Raw genomic sequence first — 16,287 nt, forward strand, 5'->3', positions numbered from 1 at the left:
ATGGCAGCACCTCTATATTATTTATATAAACACATTTACAGATAAGTCTGTCCTGCTTTTGAGATCTTTTAGAAATATGGACTGTTCCTGGACTGTGTGGATATTTTTTAGGGTTTTGGCTTCATTACAGTGTGAAACTGTTGGGCATATGAAGCTGCTCACTTTTCTCCGTCTTGGTTTGAAATCCCAGTTTAATGAAAGGTGCTGCTTTGCGGAGACAGTAGACCTCATTGTTCCCTCCTTCTTCTTTTTTCCTCTCTTTTCTTTTTCCATCTCTTTCTTCATTAATCATCATGACTACATCTGCCCTCCTCACTCTCTCCTTCTCTCTCTCTCTGCAGCTCTCGGGAGGGTGTGAGTTGACGGTGGTGCTACAGGACTTTGTGGCCAGCTGTACAGCCGAGCTCAGCGTGCAGACGGGTCAGACGGTGGAGCTGCTGGAGAGGCCCAGCGAGCGTCCAGGATGGTGTTTGGTCCGGACTACGGATAAGAGCCCGCCTCAGGAGGGCCTGGTGCCCAGCGGAACTCTCTGCATCTCTCATTCCCGCAGCAGCGTGGAGATGGACTGCTTCTTCCCGGCAGGCAAAGGTAAGAGCTGTGGCCAGCGGAACATTCCTCCTGATTTGGTCAGAAACCCCTGTTTGTTGTGTTTTCAGTGGAAGGATCTTGTAGATGTGAGCATGGCTAATCAAACACAGGTGCTGGAGCTGAATTCATCATCCAGCTGATGAATATGGTGTCAAACAAGCCACATTTGACAACTCTAAAACCTTTACTGGGACAGTGGTGGCTCATTGGTCAGAGTGCTGAGCTATTAATTACAGGGTTGTGAGTTTGATGGCTGGGTTGGATAAACTTCCATTTCTGGTCCTTGAATAAGGCATTTAACTCTCTGCTCCAGGCACACTGTGGCATTACTGACACTGTGCTTTGAACTTATACCTTGTTCCTAGCTTTCTATGTTGGTACGTTTCATATTCTTAAATATCATTTGTCTATTCATGCTGGTGTTTAGTCTATATTTTGTGTAAATAATTGCTGTTTGCTGTTTTGTCTATTTTACTCAGATAAGAGCACTCATAAACAGTGAGAAACAGCAGCAGGAGCTCCTCAGATAAAGCGCTTCATTTCAGTTTTCATTTCTCTCCAGGCAGGACAGAGCAAGACGAGCGTTTGACTCCACAGGGCTGAGCTACCATTACTCCAGTGTATTAACTTGTTATGCTAAATGGCTAGCATTAGTTAGTAAGCTGTATCTGATTCTTTTGCGGTGCGATTCTACATAGTTCTATGCAGCACCTCTAGTGGTATGGTGGTATGTGAAAAATGCATACAGGTTTTAACTTTCCATCCGGTATGCTGGATAAACCTAATGAACGGTATACTGCCCAGCACTATTATCTCACCCAAATGTGTTACCCTGTAGAGTCAGTAAATTTAATGTTTACAGCTTCTAAATTATATATATTTCTTTACCATGACAGTTTTTGTACTCTCGCGCAGTTAAATACACAATGGTACCAGTGACTGTAGAAAACATGGATGCTGTGGTTTAATTTACTTTCATTCTATAGAAATTGAGTCAAAAATGGCCACAATGTTTTTAAATTTGCAATCAGTAGAGACCAGAGGCAAAGCCCGCCTCACCTACTTAGTTGCTAGGCCGACACCTTTTCACAGATTAAGCATCTCAGACTGCCTTTATTGAGTTTACAATGCAGCCTATAGAACCGAAAGCAAAACATGTTTTGCTGGATGCCCAGTTTGTCCAGTGATGTAATGTTTCAACAGAAAAACATCAGTTTATATATTTTATTAGAAAACAGATTATAAATTGTTACAAATAAATTGACGACACTGGAGCTCAGCTCTGTTTACTCTGCTGTAGAATAGAAACAAAACTAGTATGATACTCCTAACCCCCAAGATGCTGCAAGAGACTTAGCATGCACAGGTGACAATAAAAAGATAAAAACTGGTCTAACTGGTATTTGAACTTGTTTCAGACCATAAAGTATAAGTACAAATATTGAAGACTGCAATCAACCAGCAAAGGTGATCCTTAGTCAGTATAAAATGATTTTTACAAAATTTACGAATATTGTTTTTTTTCATCATGACATTTGACAGAATATTAAGAACTGCCAGGTTTACATGATTTTGCATGATGGCAAAAATATTAATATAATATTATATATACAATACAATATTAGTATGATATTACTTTGGGAAATTAGTAACATTATAGTTATCATCCAACACCTGGTGTTGCAAATTAGTGCTTAATCATAAAAAATCAGGAAAGCTGTTGAAGGAATTGTTTTTTTATTATTCATTTTTATTGGTCCTGTATTTCTTGAATGTGTTGCAGATGTTTTTACATGGAGAAAAAATAACTTATGGAAAGCATTACTTTTAAATGTTGTATAGAATTTTTCATAGATTTTCATAGATACTTAAATATCAGGTATGTTTTAACTGTAAAATCCCATTTTTAATATTTCTGCTTTATATTGTATAAACCTGATTAAACTTATGTTGGGCCAGTCCTCAGTTTATAGACAGAGCTCTACATCAGCAATGCAGGGATGTGTCCTCTAGGGGGCGACATCTCACTTTTACTGTGGGCCTCTGCTGTTAATGGCTGAATGAGTCTGACTTCTGAAGAGCACTAGACCTTTCCGTTTACATTAGCATGTCTGTCTCAGGAGCACTTAACATGGCACAGAGAGGAGTGTCGTGTGTGTGTGTGTGTGTGTGTTTCTGTGTGTTTCTGTGTGTGTGTGTGTGTGTGTGTGTGTGTGTGTGTGTGTGTGTGTGTGTGTGTGTGTGTGTGTGTGTGTGTGTGTGTTAGCGTCATGAGCTAACGGTGGTAGTGCTACCATTCATTCTTCTCCTTCATCACTGTTAATGGATGCAGTGCTATCTTATGATGAAGCATTGATTGGAGCTGTACTCTGATGTACATTGATGTACACTTGTGTAGATTACATCATAATATAACGTAGTACTCATTATACCTTTTATTTAAATAGGTTTGTACCTGTTTTCTAGGTTTATACTTATTTTTATTATTATTTTTTTTTTTACAAATGGTGGTATTATGATATTAGATGATGGTGATATAATAGGTCCCACTTTAACTGTGTAGTCACACATTAACAATCCATGTAGTAACAATGTAAGTATTGTTACAGATTGACAGTTTATGTAATAACCCATGTGTATAATTTAGCAATAAAACATGAGAGGGTGTGTGTTATCGCGAATAACATCACAACTGTGATTTGGTCGTAGGCACGAGCCAAAGGCGATAACACACGACCTTGAGCGTTCTATTGCTTTTATACAACAGTTTTTTTTTTTTTACAAAATAAATAAAGAAAATAAATCAAACAACCTGAAATCTTAACAATTTTTAGTACTCAAACAATTCAAGCCCTAATTATATACCAGACTAGAGGAGCTGTTGGAGGAATCTACATTTATACACAACTTATACTACATTTGTACTACAACGTATACTACAATTACACGTGAAAATATCACTCACACACACATGTCCAGTTAAACACTTAAAGTCAAACTTGATGCTGACGTTTTATAATTATATCAATAAATCTGCAACAATAGTATTTTTCTTTCTTTTTTTTCTTTTTTTTTTAGGTTTTATGTGTAATGAAAATATCTGAACACAGACTACAATTTCTATTCGTCAGTCATGGTTTAAACACACAATAAAGCAGACAATAAACCATTGTCTGCCTCGTGTCACTGCATGTAAATTATTAATTAATTACACACATTTGCTACAGTATGCTACAGTATGTTTTAAAAAAAAACATTATATTGCAATACTTTAATACATTGATGTGTTCTTACACCCCTATTCATTAAAAGAATTTATGCTTTAATTATGACACCAAATGGGAAGCACATCTTAAGAAATTCAGAAAGGGATTTCCCAAAATGTTACGTGAGGCGTTTAGCACATGCCATTCATTGCAGGTAGAGGTTAAGTTCTGGATGCCACTGATTGCATTGAGGTGCACAAAAATAAATGTTTTAACGCTTTAAAACAAACAGAAGTGCAAACAGACTGTTCCTGTTGCTATAGCAGTACTGTTTTTTTTTTCCTAAAAAGCAGAAAAACAGTATACCAGGACACAGAATATGATGTACAGTAAATTGCACAGCTCTTTCTGTTACTGTAGCATGTTTTGCATGGTGTTTTAGTGACTGTAGTATAATGGGAGCTGAGGTCCCCTGATTGTGTGACTCGTGTGAGACGGGCTGTGGAAGGGGAGGTTCTCTCTATTGTGCACGGGAGCTTCCTGTCTCTGTGGGGCAGTGTTTCCTCTGTTTAGTGGGGATGGGCCTAAAACATCCGCTTAGAATGTGTTGAGTTATGTCATTTCTGAGGCTAATTTATATTATACATGGAGTATATTAAATGTCACTTAATAAAAAATAAGTAATAAAGGATTTTGTAAAGGATTTTGTTAGTTCTTATTGGTGGCAAGATCAGCAAAAACCCTTTTTTTATTCACCTTTAACTTTTTTCTTTTTATTTTATTGTAATGCATGCATTTCGAAATGCGCAATTCATGCAGATAGACTTTTAGTCATCATACAAGATCATATGATCGGGGACGTGAGAATTTCAGAATGAGGTAAAGAGTTTAAAAGGGTGTTCCTGCACCTCCTGGGTATTCACTTTGCGCTACTTCCTCTTTCATAAGTTCCTTGTGTCTAATTACAGCATCTCTCACACAGTCATTCAATGGCTCTTTGTGTCTTTAAGGAATGTCGCTGTGATCTCGCTGGCCATTTGTCATCGTAAATCACTTCTTCAGCTTCTTTAAAATGTAGTTAGTCATTGTTCTTCATCGTTTTTTACGTAGTTATATTTGACACAAGGTTTCTGGGTTGAATGCTTCATAGAAATAAATGAAATTTCCCATATCTCATTTTTATGTTGTGGTCTCATAAACTAAACTCAATGCTGGCTTCAGCTCTGGCCTCGTAAACCTGATCTCAGGGTGGTCACTGAGCACCGAGCACTGATCAGAACTCTCTCACCATATAAAGGCCAGACTGTTAGTGTGGTAAGTATGGTAGCACTGTGTTCGTGTGGGTGTGTGTGTGGTCTGTTCACAGTAGGGGGTGCACAGCATATCATTTCAGTAGCTTTATCTCAATGTGCACATATGCAGTAGCCACACCATAGGACGTGCATTGTCTTATGCCATGCCAGATTATTATTTTTTAACTTTTGTGCTGCTGGATGCAAAAAAAAAAGAACATTCACAATTTTCTAATTTCCCATGACGTATCTACTAGAGACAGATTGCTTTTAATTCAGCTGTATTCTGTTTCTCTGTTTCTGTATTCTTAACTTAGCTAACTAAGTTAAGTAAAGCTAAGCTACATAAACAAAACTGTAATAAAAAATACTTTATTTTTTTCAAATTCAAACATGCGCTGGATGTTAATCTACACAGATTTCTCTCCTGAAAAGCTTAGATTTCCAAGTTCCTCCAGCACTAAGACTGGAACATTAGCATTAGTGGCTAACCTTTAGCAGGTAATGCTAATGCTTCTCCAGCAGTGCTAACCGGGATTAGGAGCAGGCTACAGGCCAACAATACTCACCTCTGAACGGGGAAATGACGGTTAGCGGCTAATGCTAATGCTACTCCAGCCCCAGTGCTGGAGATCTAAACTGAAACTCCTGTATAAATCTGTACTTCAGCGGAGTGGCTTTACTGCTCCTTACAACCTGACTGTTAAAATTCATACATAAGGCGAACTGGACTAAAAGACGCACTGATGATTTTTGGGAAGATTAAAGGATTTGAATTGCCTTATAGTGCAAAACAAATATGGTACACTGAAAAAACTATTCCAGGTGACTCTACCTCATGGAGACACTGAGATTAAAATACCAAGTGTGTGCAGATCTGTCCTCAAAGATAAATGTGATACTTAGATCTAAAATATAAATCAAATAAAGTTAAACTAATTTTTCTTACAAAATACTGTAGTTCCACATGTGCTCCTGTATAGCTATAATGTCTTTGCTATTGCATTTACAAAGTACAAAATCATAAAGAGAATGAAAACACATTAATAGTGATTATGATTGAAACTAAATTATTATATTAATAGTAAAATATGAAAAAAAATGTGTGTTGTGTGGAGGAGTAAAGGACATTGTGTGTATATCTGTACGGATGTACAGTATATGTCGAGGTAGACCCGTCTGGTTTTGTAAATAGCATCACATATGTAAACCGCAAGTGCAGTGTAGTAATGGGTATTGCTATAGCAGCTAGATGAGAAAAAAAAACAGAAAAACAGTACACAGCTTAGTTCTAAGTGTTAGGCGGGATGTATTAAGTGTAAGTGTTCTGATTAAAATTTTAGGGCATTTTCACACCACAGCTATGAACAAAAGCTGTCTCTGCTTCATGCTGTTTACACGTGCGGTCTGTGCAGCGCTCGCTGCTCACTGCCACTTATAACGTCGCACATAAAATAAAAAAAACACTATTTGAAAGCGCAGCATTTAGCATTCAGTGTTAAAGCAGCTTTAACTACATGAACATACGCGCTGGAACACAGAATCTTCTTGCTTTATTTACTTTCTTTCTCCTGCGCCAGACAACACTGACCAATCAGAGGAAACAATGTGCCTGTGTGGTTTATTGGTGCGCATTTTGGTGCGTTTAGGTTTATGCCTGCGTAAAATGAAACCAAACAGAGGGAGAAAAAGCTTCAAGTAAACAAACTCATAAACGAAAACACCCTTAAATCGCGTACTTAATTGCAATTGCATGGTTCACTGAAATCTGTAGTAAATATATATATATTTTTTTAATAATGCAACTCTACTTAACAGTAATTATGATAATCTGGTTTTACTGTTCCCTTCAAATGTATATTATGTTTATCCTCAAAAGAACTCAAATACTGTTCTCAGAGTCTTTTTGTTTTCTTTATTTCCAGTTGTTTAGCTGCTGTATGACATCAGGCACGTAAAGCAGGCTGTGCTGTGCAGTTTTATGCGTCTGTTTATTTTAGGCATAATCTCATTTCCCTAAGCAACTCGCCGTCCACGTTCAGGCGTCTTTCCCCCGGGCACAGCACATGTTATCTCTCCCCAGCCAAATGCAAACCACCGCTTACCACAACACACCAGGCCCCACTATCCAATATGGAAATTTCAACAATGCTCCCAAATACCCTGCCTGCTTATGCAGTGGAAAGGCTGTGTGCGTTATGCAGTTCCGGATGTGTTCTAGAACATGGGTGTAAATTCCAGCTGAATGTTTTGGTCACGGCCAAACACTTACAAGCTTTTTCCATTTTTACGTTTTTCTGTTCCATACTGCCTCATATGTTATCTATTCTGTTTTATAGTAGATGGAGGGCGATGGCATTTAGACCTGATTTACACACTTAATAACTAGATACACAATGCTTTATAGAACTTTCCTAGAAAGAAAAATATTGTTGATAGAGAACTTTAGAGTTCTTGCCCTTGATACAGTAACAAACTCTACTTTTCTGAGAAGATGCTGAACTACATTGTTGAACTACATTTAAAGTACCGTATTTTACGGACGCACTGTATTTTAAGGCGCCTACGTAAACAAAACTACTGTAATTCTTAAAAAAAATCTATATATTTCAAAGTCAAACGAGTGCTGGATGTTAATCTACATATATTTCTCTCCTGAGTTTGTTTATTTGGGTGAATAAAACACTTCTTTTTATTTTCTGTAAGCTTAGAATTCCAGTATTTTCAACAGAGCAGTTAGCAGCAGCGCTGGCTCTGGTTAGCAGGAGCGCTAGCCATGGTTAGCAGCGCTTAGCGCTAGTAAATGCCGCCCGACGGCGCTACACTAAGGAACCCTGTGTGTTCTGGTAACCTAGGGGCGCGATCAGCTAGCAATTCGTTCCATGTAGTTTAGTTTAACAAGGTAAACACACAGACTGCAGACCCATATACTCACCTCTGAATGACAAAAGAGCCTGCGCTGCGGTAAGCGGCTAATGCTAATACTGCTCCACCCTCATTGCAGGAGAAACTTTACTGAAACTCCTTTATAATACAGCCCTTTAGGAGAGTGGCTTTAGTGCTCCTTATAACCTGACTGGTAAAATTCATACATAAGGTGCACTGGATTATAGGGCGCACTGATGATTTTTGGGAAAATTAAGGAATTTTAAATGTGCGTCGTATAATGCGAAAAATATGGTACTTTAAGAAAATGATTCTTAGATGAGAGCTAAGGATAATTTTAGTCAAGAAAGATATATTAAAGTATTTATCCATGGTTGGAAAGACAGTACACTGTCATGTCAAATATCATAGGGAAGCAGTAAAAAAAATTCTACCCTCAGAAGATGGCTTGTGAAGTTGTGAGGTGTTATCTCTTAAATAAGGCTGAACACTGGCCAGCGTGTTAAAGGCAAGGTGACATGAATTATATTATGTGATAGTGGGTGCCAGATGGATTGGTCTCATTGGTCCAGGAGACATGTCATAGAAGCCATTGTGAGTGTTAACGATGGTGACTGGCAGTGTCTGTCTAAAACTGTCAGCGTGAAAAAAAAATCACAACTACAATGTTATTTTCTGTCCCATGATTTTGCCATATCAGGGTATTCTAGCCTAAAGATTCTATAGAAACCACAGTTCTTTTTTTTCCTCCCCAATATATCTAATCAGCTATACATCCCCCATCACTAGTGATGCCACAACACAAGGAGGGTGAAGACTAGCACATGCCTCCTCCGATACATGTGAAGTCAGCCACCTCCTCTTTTAGAACTGCTGCTGATGCACCATTGCCGAGTAGCGTCACCACACACTCGGAGTAAAGCGCAGCGACTCAGTTTCTATACATCAGCTCACAGACACAGCCTTGTCCTAACTAACATCACCTTTTGGAGTGATGAGGGAAAGAACACCATCTATCCACCCAGAGAGAGCAAGGCTATTTGTGCTCTCTCGGGACTTCGGCTGCTGATGGCAAGCTGAATAACCCGGATTTAAACCAGCGATCTCCCAATCTCAAAACCACAATTCTAATGGGTTCTTTGAGGAACCAGATTTCATATTGAGGTACCTCATACCTAATAGTTTTTACAGGCATGCCTCAACATGATGATTAAGGAACATTTGAGTTGGGTTCCATAGAGAAACCTACGTAAATGGTTCTTTAAGGAACTAATCATGGAACTACTGGGTATTAAAACATTTTGTTGTAAAGATTTGATTGTCTTTTCTGAAAAAAAAAAACATTAAACAGTGCTTAGTCACTTAATGGAGAATTCAGTACCGGAGGTCTTTAGGCCCTTCTACTTGATGTTTTGAATTGGGCATGGGCTAATCAGGGTAATATGCATGGTTCTTTAAGTGATTTCAATAGAAGAACCATTTTGGTTCTGTTCCTCACTTTCTTAGACTTCCCTTATAAACATGGTTTTCTCCTGGTTCGCCTGAAATAAACTTTAGCAAAGTGCTTTGATCAGCTACTGTAGTGTGGATCTGCTCACTGAGAAATGGCCTAATTGTATCTTCTCGGTAGCCCATGGCAGTTTACCTTCTGTTTGTGTGTGTGTGTGTGTGTGTGTTGTGCATGTGCACTCTTATCTAGGCCAGTGCAGTGCACTTACTCGGTGGTAAATTATCTTGGCTACATGGCAGTTTTGCCCATGTCCTGCTGGATACTGGTGGACTGAGAACAGTAACCTCTACACATAGTCAGAGCACAGCTTTTACTACTTTCAGTTTGAAACTATGCATTAAAACAATGGAAGATTCTGTGGTGAAATTTGCATATGTATGTGATGGGGAAACGCCTGTCATGTTGTGTCATGTTGTGTCATGATCTTTTCCTGTCACAAACACATTGTCATTTAGTCATTGTCACAGGAATTTCAGGCATGTTGGGATTGTTATGTTCTAGCATGATTTTAGTTTTTTTCATTCCTGTAAGTTTACGTTTTACGCATGACAAACATATTTTTGTAGTGAGAGAAAAAAAGGTGCGTATAGTTAAAACAACTTGTTCAACCACTGTAGTGCTGCTTATGTGGTTAGTTTAGAAATGTTAAAAATGTTTGTGAGAAAACATTGGAAAATGTTGATGTTGAGCAACTATGATTGCATATTTTACCTGCTGATGCTCAGTTTGTTGAAGTACACTGCTCACTGTACTGTTCAAATCCCCTCTAAAACACAACATAAAAATGGTTCTTTGAGTGATGCCATAGAAGAACCACCATTGGTGCTGTAAAGACCCTTGTTTATAATTAAGCTGTGTGAGTATGAAGGACGTTTCCATCAAGTAATGGTTCTTCACAGCATTGAAAGGCTCTTCACACTCTCACATCTTACAAACTAGGCTTGTGTATTATTAAGAAGAAACATCTTAACTTTCAATGGAAGTCAATGTAGAAAGATTTAATTTCACGCCATTTGGGAGCTGTCATGTGGGTCAGACGTGAGGTAGACCTACGCAGAAAAAAGGTAAAAAAGTGCAAGGCAAAAAGAGTACTCACAAGACAAAAAATTGGTCAGCAGTGATAAACGATAGAGGTGGCAAAGCTAGAGAATAGTCAAAAATAAAAAGAGAGTTGGTAACAAAGGCAAAAACAAAAGAAACACATAGTAGAAGAGCTAGCTAGATTCAACACTCAGCAAAGAGCAAATAAAACAAAGAGGTATTTATACTAACAGACCAGGTGTGGGCAATCAGAAGCTCGGAGAGCGTGAACACCATAGCGTCACGTGATCAGCAGAGGCCGGAAGGTCCGGTGTGAGTGCATGCTGGGAGTTTAATTCTTTAATGTATAAAATGTGTGAGTCCAGAGCAGGCAGATTGACAACATCAGGACTGACAAGAGCATTTCTATTGGTTCATTCATAATTTATGATTAAGGACTGACACAATGTAAAGAACTAGTCACATTAATTCAGAGTGTGAAAAATGCACAAAAATGGAGATACAATATAAATCATGGAAAAAGTAATGGAAAGACCTGAGAAATGTTTTTCTTACAGAATAGGACGGTTTAATGCATAACAGATCAGTGTGTCTATAGATTTTTTTTTTTATCCTAATTACATTACATTACATTTTGCAGATGCTTTTTTTCCAAAGCAACAAAAGTAATAGAAGTTAAAGGTAAAAAAAAACAAAAACATTTTAGACAGGGCCTAAAGGAGGTCAAAGGGAAATAATGGGATAGAGGAGTAAAGAAGGGGAAAAAGGAAATGAGGTTAGAAGTTGTTAGTTTGTTAGAGATATTGGAAGAGTAAGTGCTCTTTGAAGAGCTCTGTCTTCAGGAGTTTCTTAAAGATAGCGAGAGATTCTCCTGATCTGGTAGTGGAAGGGAGTTTGTTCCACCATTGGGGAACTAATCAAACCCAACAATCCTAACTGACTCAAATAGCCTCATTCTCAAAACATCTAACTGGTTGTTTATCTGCCTAGTTGGAATGAGGACCTGCAACCATACCAATCATCGCATTTTACAGATGAGATGTTCCTGTTCTGTGGAACGCTTTTTCACACCCTTTAGTTTCTAGCTGAGGTTCATTATGATCTGCTGAGGAATGTGCATAATATGCCCCATAATGCACTTTCCCTTCAGACACAGGAGTACAGGCAGCTGAAACCCGGAGACTCGCCACTGGCCGCTCTGTTGACCCGTAAGAGTTTAGAGTGGGCTCTTTAGATCACGTTGAGTCTGGAGTCATCAGTAGAGCCTTTGTCACGGGCAAGAATGTAACTTGAATCTCTGTCTGTATAATCCAGTGTGTGTGTAGCAACGAGGCTGTATCTTCAGTGGGTGTGTGTGTGAGAGAGAAAGTGTGTGTGTGTGTGTGTGTGTTGCCCCTCCTCCCTGTTGTGGAAGGGTGCAGAGTGAACTTGGAGCAGTAACTCAGTGATTGTACTGCTGTTAGTGCGAAGCTGGAATCTCTCTCTCTTTCGCTTTCTCTCTCTGTCTCTGATTTTCCATCCATTCTGTGCTTTTCTGTCCTTCCGTCTGTCATTATTTCTTCCGAGCCATGAGCCCCTGAGGAAGCATGAAGAGTGGGAGACACATTTGTTCATGCTGTAGTTGGATTATATCGAGGTGTTGGTGCTGTAATGTATCAGGTGGGTTTGACTGAAGTTTTTTTTATTTTATTTTTTTTAATCTCACTTACTGGTTTCGGGAATGGTTTTCAGGTTGAAGACTGCAAATGATCATGTTATTAGATCCTGTTATTAGATCCCGTCTCAAGTGAAATATTTGTCATTTTTACTAAAGAAAGGACACAAATGTTCTCAAACTTTAATTTTAGTCATTTTAGTTTCTATTGATTTATTCATCTTAAAATGCTCATAGAATATAAAGGACAGGTGCCACTTTCTCATGGAGTACCTACATAACACTAAACAAAAAAGAAAGTCGTAAGATTTTGACGTGAAATCACAAACAAAAACAAGCACGTTTAAGGATTATAATCCTTTGTACTATCGTACTGTTTTGTCACGTTTTTTCTCATCTTATTTGTTCCGTTTCTCCTATTCATTTAGTCAAGGCTGTATGATTTTAAGTACGGAACATCTCTCCCATAAATTTTACAGCTGATATTTCGATAAGGAAAAATCATTGTGCTTTTATCTATTATTTCCGGCTCGGTTCTTGTCATTATGGGTCTGTTGTTGTTGTGTATACGTGCGCATGTATGTGTGAGTTGATGACAGAAGTAAAGTACCTCTGTGCTTGGGCTCTAAAGTGGGCTAAAGTGCTCTCTCATTACCGATTAACTCAGGAAGTCTCCCTCTGCAGTGAGATAGTGGAGACAGTGGCAGCAGCGGCAGTCCTCAATCATAACATCATGTTTTTATGTTTTTGCTGTTGCCTCAGGTAAGGCAGAGGACAGCCATGAATGAGAAAACATGCATCTTTTTTTTTTTTTTTTTTGCTCTTTGGCATAATATATTTCTGACAGTTGTTATTTTCATTGCTTACCTTTTTTTTCTTTTTTTTAATTGTGAATGGTCCCAAAAAACATAAACGTGGGATTAAGTCTTTTTAGGTTGACTTCCATTTAAAATTAAGAACTTTTTTTTTTTTTTTACTACATTTTGTAGTAATCAAATTCTTGTACTTGTGTAATTTCACCATCATTTTGATAACATCATATAAAAAAAACGCTGTGTTAAGTTGCCCCAGTTTCCCATGCGACTTGTTCCAGTGTTTCCCAGTTGCCCCAGCAAGGCTGGTGCTGAGTATCTACTCAGTCTTTGAAGACCAAATAAGCCCGAATCCCTTTTCGTCTGTCGCATTAGAACAGTTCTCTTTGAAGACGACTCAGCGGGCGGGGGCGAAAATGGCAGAATTATGTGAGAACATGAGGGCTTTTCTTTCTTTCTTATCCCCTTTTTATCCATTCTTCATCCATTCTTTATCCATTCTTTTTTAACACTAAGCCAACGTGATAGCGGTGGCTCTCTCTAAGCCGCTTATAACTCACCCCGGTGCACGCTCAGCTGAATTCCTGCTGGCCCAGTTTCACAGAAACGTGTATCTGCTCTGCGTTTGGAATACGGCATTCCTGGAATCTGTACCGTGCACTATGTTCTGAGACTCCAGCCACGAGGAAGTGAAAATGAATGAATGTAGAAGATGACACAAGCTTTTCGCCTGCTCGCTCACTCCCACTGGAAGGAGTGTCATGTTTAGAAATATGTCGAGCGCTTAACAGCCTTTACAGGAATGCCATTGAGCAGACTCAACAGGCCGGACGGCAGATAATACCTCTGGCCCTTTCCCAACAAGAAAAGAGAGCTGCTTCAGATTTCACTGCTTTATTTCACTATATGTCCCCTGAGAGATAGAGCTGTGTCTGTCACAACAGCCAAACTTAATTCATACCAATATTGTCGGAATATGAACATGAGCAATCCTTTTTGGGTGCAGTTCAAGTAGAATTTTTTGTTTTAATGGTGATTTATTTAAAGCCCTACAGTATTAGAGCTGTATGTTGGCAATAACCAGGCAATGCGATACTTATTACGATACAGGAGATGCACTAGAATTTATATTTTTGGCTGAATCTAAATCTGAACAAAAAAAAAACATTTGGAGGGGCCATGGATAAAAAAATCAAAATAAATGAATAAACCGAGCAAGCAATATAGCAGTTCTTGCTCACATTTTCTTTTATTCGAGTGAATGACTTCTTTAAATCGAGTAGTTTAATGAAATCGTAAGCACAAATTGCAAATTGTTTACTCGAATTAAAGAAAATGCCAAAAATCATTAATAATCAGCTATAACACATACGTAGAAAGGGGTACATGACCTGTTGTTTGTCAAATAGTGAACCCACAGCCATCTATATTGTTGCCCTTTCTACGTATTTGTTATAACTGATTATTAATGATTTTTAGGGCATTTGCAACCTAATTAGTAACCATTAATAAACACATTTAAACCATTTATAAACCCTTTATTAAGGTAGTCTTATTTTAAAGTGGTACCGAAAAGGTGAACACAAACTGATATATCATTCGCTAAATGTAATAATTTTTAAATATATATATATATATATTTTTTCATTTAGACACTTTATATTGACATTTTAAACAAATAAATTGCCTTCTTTGTTTTCTATAAAACTACAATTAAAAAAATATTTATTAAACACCATAGCCTTTTAATTTACAAAAAGACAAACCAACAAAACACAATACATTTCCCTCAGCAGTGCAGTAAAAATAATTAATAAAAAATCATGAACATGAACCACATTTTATGTTACTATCCTAGCCTTTTACAGCTTGTGCCTTTTAACTGGAAAACAGTTGTAACTAGATTGCAGTTCCTGCAGAAACTGCGAGTGTGATTGATTGCAGTGCTCATGTTCCTGAGTGTTTGCTAGGTGGTTGCTAAGGTGTTGCTAAGCGGTTGCTAAGATGTTGCTAAGTGGTTGCTAGGTGGTTGCTATGGTGTTGCTAAGGTATCCATGGTGGTTGCTAATAAACAATTGTAATAAAGATACTAGTAAACTGATACTGAGCATAATGAGGGATGCTGTACTATTATATAATTTGAACACACAACACAACTGTCCCTTACCAAAATATATAAAAAATATTGTGATAAGTGCATGAATAGAAATTCTCCCAAATTATGACATTACACAAGGTTTTACATTACTCTCTCTCCTGTAAAGTTAAAGTTTTGGAGATTGGACCTGATTTTCATTAACCAGAGGCCATAGAAACCATTATTATATATATCACTATGTTCCTAAAGCTCTACTAAGAATACAGTTTCATTTTAATTCCAGTTATTCTGGTTGGCCTCACAAACTCCCTCTCTCTCATTCATTCTCTGACTCATTTTATGAGCACATTTACAGGACAGGTTCAGTTACACTATCATGATCACTATCACTAATTTTTAATGTCACAAAAACATGACATCGCCAAATAAACATCCGCTTATCTGAACGTAAGTCAGTTTTTGCTTTGCTGTGGAGTAATGGTTACTGTTAGATGGAGTAATGTCTTTGGATGGAGATGGATTTTGTTTTTGTTTTTTTGTGCCAGTGCGTGCTGTCCTTCATCTTTTGTGGGAGTCATTGTTGGTTACTGCTGTTATCTGGTCAGCAGCTCTACTTGTGTGTTCTCTACAGCCTGTTTTCCAGTAAATGTGCTCCTCCTGTGCTGTTTGGGTGGAACATGAGTATCTTAAGGTCATATCACCTCCTCCTCCTCCTCCTCCTCAGTCCGAAAGCTGTGGTTACTCAGCTTCTCCTGGCCTCTCAGGGGGGGTTGCTATGCAACAAGTGCTTCTCAGCAGAAAGTATCCATGGTATTTTTATCACTAAGTTTTAGCAGTTGTAAGCATTAAGTGTTGTAAGTTAGCGCGAGTGTGAGCTTAGTGAGGTCACATCAAGAAAAGTCACTTTTTTGATTCACTTCTTCAGGTTCAGCCCTGAGGTTCACTACAGTGAGAAAAGAGCCAGAATATTAGGACTGTGTAGTGGAAAGAATTTGTCGGACACACGTCTTTATAATACTGTTCTATAGTTAATTGTTAATATTAGTGCTGCATTAACTCCTAAATCCCTCCTATTAACTACCAGGGAATACTGAGTAGTTGCACAGCAGATAGTATGATTATAACAAATAATTATAGTAGTTTACTATTAACTCTACTTACATATCTCCTAGAGAATTACTTACTAATTATGTCTTCTTT

General features: G+C 38.1%; 1 protein-coding gene across 5 annotated transcripts in view; it reads left to right on the forward strand.

The window, feature by feature from the left end:
• kalrna (kalirin RhoGEF kinase a) overlaps positions 1–16,287 on the forward strand; it is a 320,295-nt gene that overhangs the window by 263,349 nt on the left and 40,659 nt on the right. For 4 of the 5 annotated variants that reach the window (XM_007253494.4, XM_049485020.1, XM_049485021.1 and 1 more), the window contains one exon: positions 342–588. In XM_007253494.4, coding sequence (XP_007253556.3) covers positions 342–588 — 247 coding nt within the window. Of the gene's footprint in view, positions 1–341; positions 589–11,951; positions 12,183–16,287 lie in introns of those variants that run through there. The other variant, XM_049485023.1, reaches the window with a different exon arrangement.

The sequence above is a fragment of the Astyanax mexicanus genome, chromosome 11, assembly GCF_023375975.1.
Source record: "Astyanax mexicanus isolate ESR-SI-001 chromosome 11, AstMex3_surface, whole genome shotgun sequence".
Taxonomy (NCBI): domain Eukaryota; kingdom Metazoa; phylum Chordata; class Actinopteri; order Characiformes; family Acestrorhamphidae; genus Astyanax; species Astyanax mexicanus.